At 40.2% G+C, this 2042-nt stretch overlaps 1 protein-coding gene across 1 annotated transcript in view; it reads right to left on the bottom strand.

Annotated features, from left to right (window-relative positions):
- Positions 1-934: 934 nt before the first annotated feature.
- LOC138054358 (myocilin-like) overlaps positions 935-2042 on the bottom strand; it is a 3244-nt gene continuing 2136 nt past the window's right edge. The window contains exon 3 of the mRNA XM_068900813.1: positions 935-1188. Coding sequence (XP_068756914.1) covers positions 935-1188 — 254 coding nt within the window. The remainder of the gene's footprint in view (positions 1189-2042) is intronic.

The following is a 2042-nucleotide window of genomic DNA, read 5'->3' as shown; positions in this document are numbered from 1 at the left end:
TACAAGTATACGTTGTTTGCTGTGGTCAAAGTCAGTATTAGAATCATAACATTTTAGAGCGTCGCACCGGAATCGCGAGGTCACGGGTTCAAACCCCGCTGAAGTCCTGAATTTTTCAAGCTCCTCTACGCAATTGCAAAAATTGCGCTCATAGCTGCGAAGATCATAGCTTCATTTGAGTTGTAGACATGTTGTTTCAATGATAATTCCAAGTCCTTCTAGTCCTTGCGTGCCCTTCAAAGCGTGATTGTGGTTTCCCCGTGGTTGCGATATTACAATGAAAAGGTTCCTTCTGCAGGTACCGGAGCAGAGATTACGTAAAACGAAACACAGAAAACAAAATAACTCCAAATAATGAGTAATCCCAAGTGACTAAAAATATAATGCTTTCCGGTACCTGCACTAAGACCTGATAAAAAGGAGCGGAACAGTTTTTCAGCAATTTTGGTTTTACTCCAAAAAAACAACAACAACAACGACAAAATTAACAGCAACAAAAAGAAACAAAACTTCAAAAAATATACTAATATTTTAAGGCAGTTAGAAGTCACTCCTTTTAAATTTTGTTTTCAAGCTTGAAATGATCACCATACCTTTTGAAAATTCAGGACCTCCAATATGCTACACAGAAAACTAATAATACTTCCTGAAATAGTCTTTCTGTTAAAGCAAATCTTGGAATATGTTCGCAAAGAAATTTGTACATTGGGGAAGCTGTATAGTGTTAACAGTTAGTACTTTGTAAGTGAAAATTTATCATAGATTTATGATCGTGCGGCCTACAAAATTTCTAAAGGGTAATTTTAAAGCTATTTTAATATATATAAGATAACCAATGTTTACAATCTTTCATTTGGCTAAAACCAAGAAAAGATCTAACAGTCACTAGCACACATTTTTCCTATTACCAACAGATCGACTCAGTTGATACTCTTTAATGTTCCTCAAAAGTAATGGGATAAGTGACTTGATATCTGGCATTCCAAGCGTATAGCACTTTCTCTCTTGGATTGTAATCCACCATGAAGTTGTAGCCATATTGGTTGGTGAACTTTATGTTGGGGCTCCACTGTCTTCCAGTCTTCGTGTCGTAAGCGAAGTTGATTGTAGTGGATTTGCTGTTGTGGCTGTCAATGGTGTAGATCACTCCACAAGCAACAAAAGCATTCCCCATCAAAGTGATACGTTCTAAAATATACCAGAGAAAATATATTAGTGAAATTTCGTTATTTTATAGACATAGCGTCTATAAAATAACTGTGTCACCAACTCACTACAGTACACTGTAAAACCTCGTTGGATCGTTTTAGGGCCATCTTGCGATACAACGTATAATACTCACTCGCTTCTTAAACTCTGGTGATGTCATTGATCAAGATAAATATTGCCGAAAGAAAAAAAAAAGCTTAATTAAAGGAGGCTAAAATTTGCAGTGATTCGGTTGCGAAAAGTCGCGCAAAAATACTATCTGAAATAGCTGATTCTTGACACGTGTGCTTTAAAGTAATTCCACTGCTATTACAGGTCTCTTTTCTTTTATGTTCGCTCGGCTGACGACTGCGGGAAAAGCGACCTCTGCCATGGGTCGAAACTCACTTTGTTACGCATGCGCGGCGGTTTCTTAGCGACCGAATCCTCACGCGATATTCATGTTGTGTGGGGTCACTTAACAACGGTGGAATTGCTGTAAATGAAACACGGGCACGGGACACAGCGGGCTTAATCAAAGCCAGCAAACATATGATGGGGCATGCCGTTTGAAGAGTGCCGTCCAAGGTAATGGACGGCGGTTGGATCACAAAGAGTTTCGACCCATGGCAGAGGTCTCAACAGAGGGCGAGCAAGAGAGGCTCTGCAGAAATCGTGTTAAGTCTTTTAAGTCGCCGCAGCCCAAGTTTCTGGGCTAATCACTCCGGTCACTGACCGGTTTAGGCAGCGCGCGCATCACATTTTTGACAAGACGAAGGTCACAATTGGGCCTTCACTGCGAACATCAATATGGCATCTAGAAGTGCGATCGAGACTTGGCCTGGGTTTAAAAC

This window comes from Montipora capricornis, chromosome 6, assembly GCF_036669925.1.
Source record: "Montipora capricornis isolate CH-2021 chromosome 6, ASM3666992v2, whole genome shotgun sequence".
NCBI lineage: Eukaryota > Metazoa > Cnidaria > Anthozoa > Scleractinia > Acroporidae > Montipora > Montipora capricornis.
This window is presented reverse-complemented; position numbering and strand designations above follow the sequence as displayed.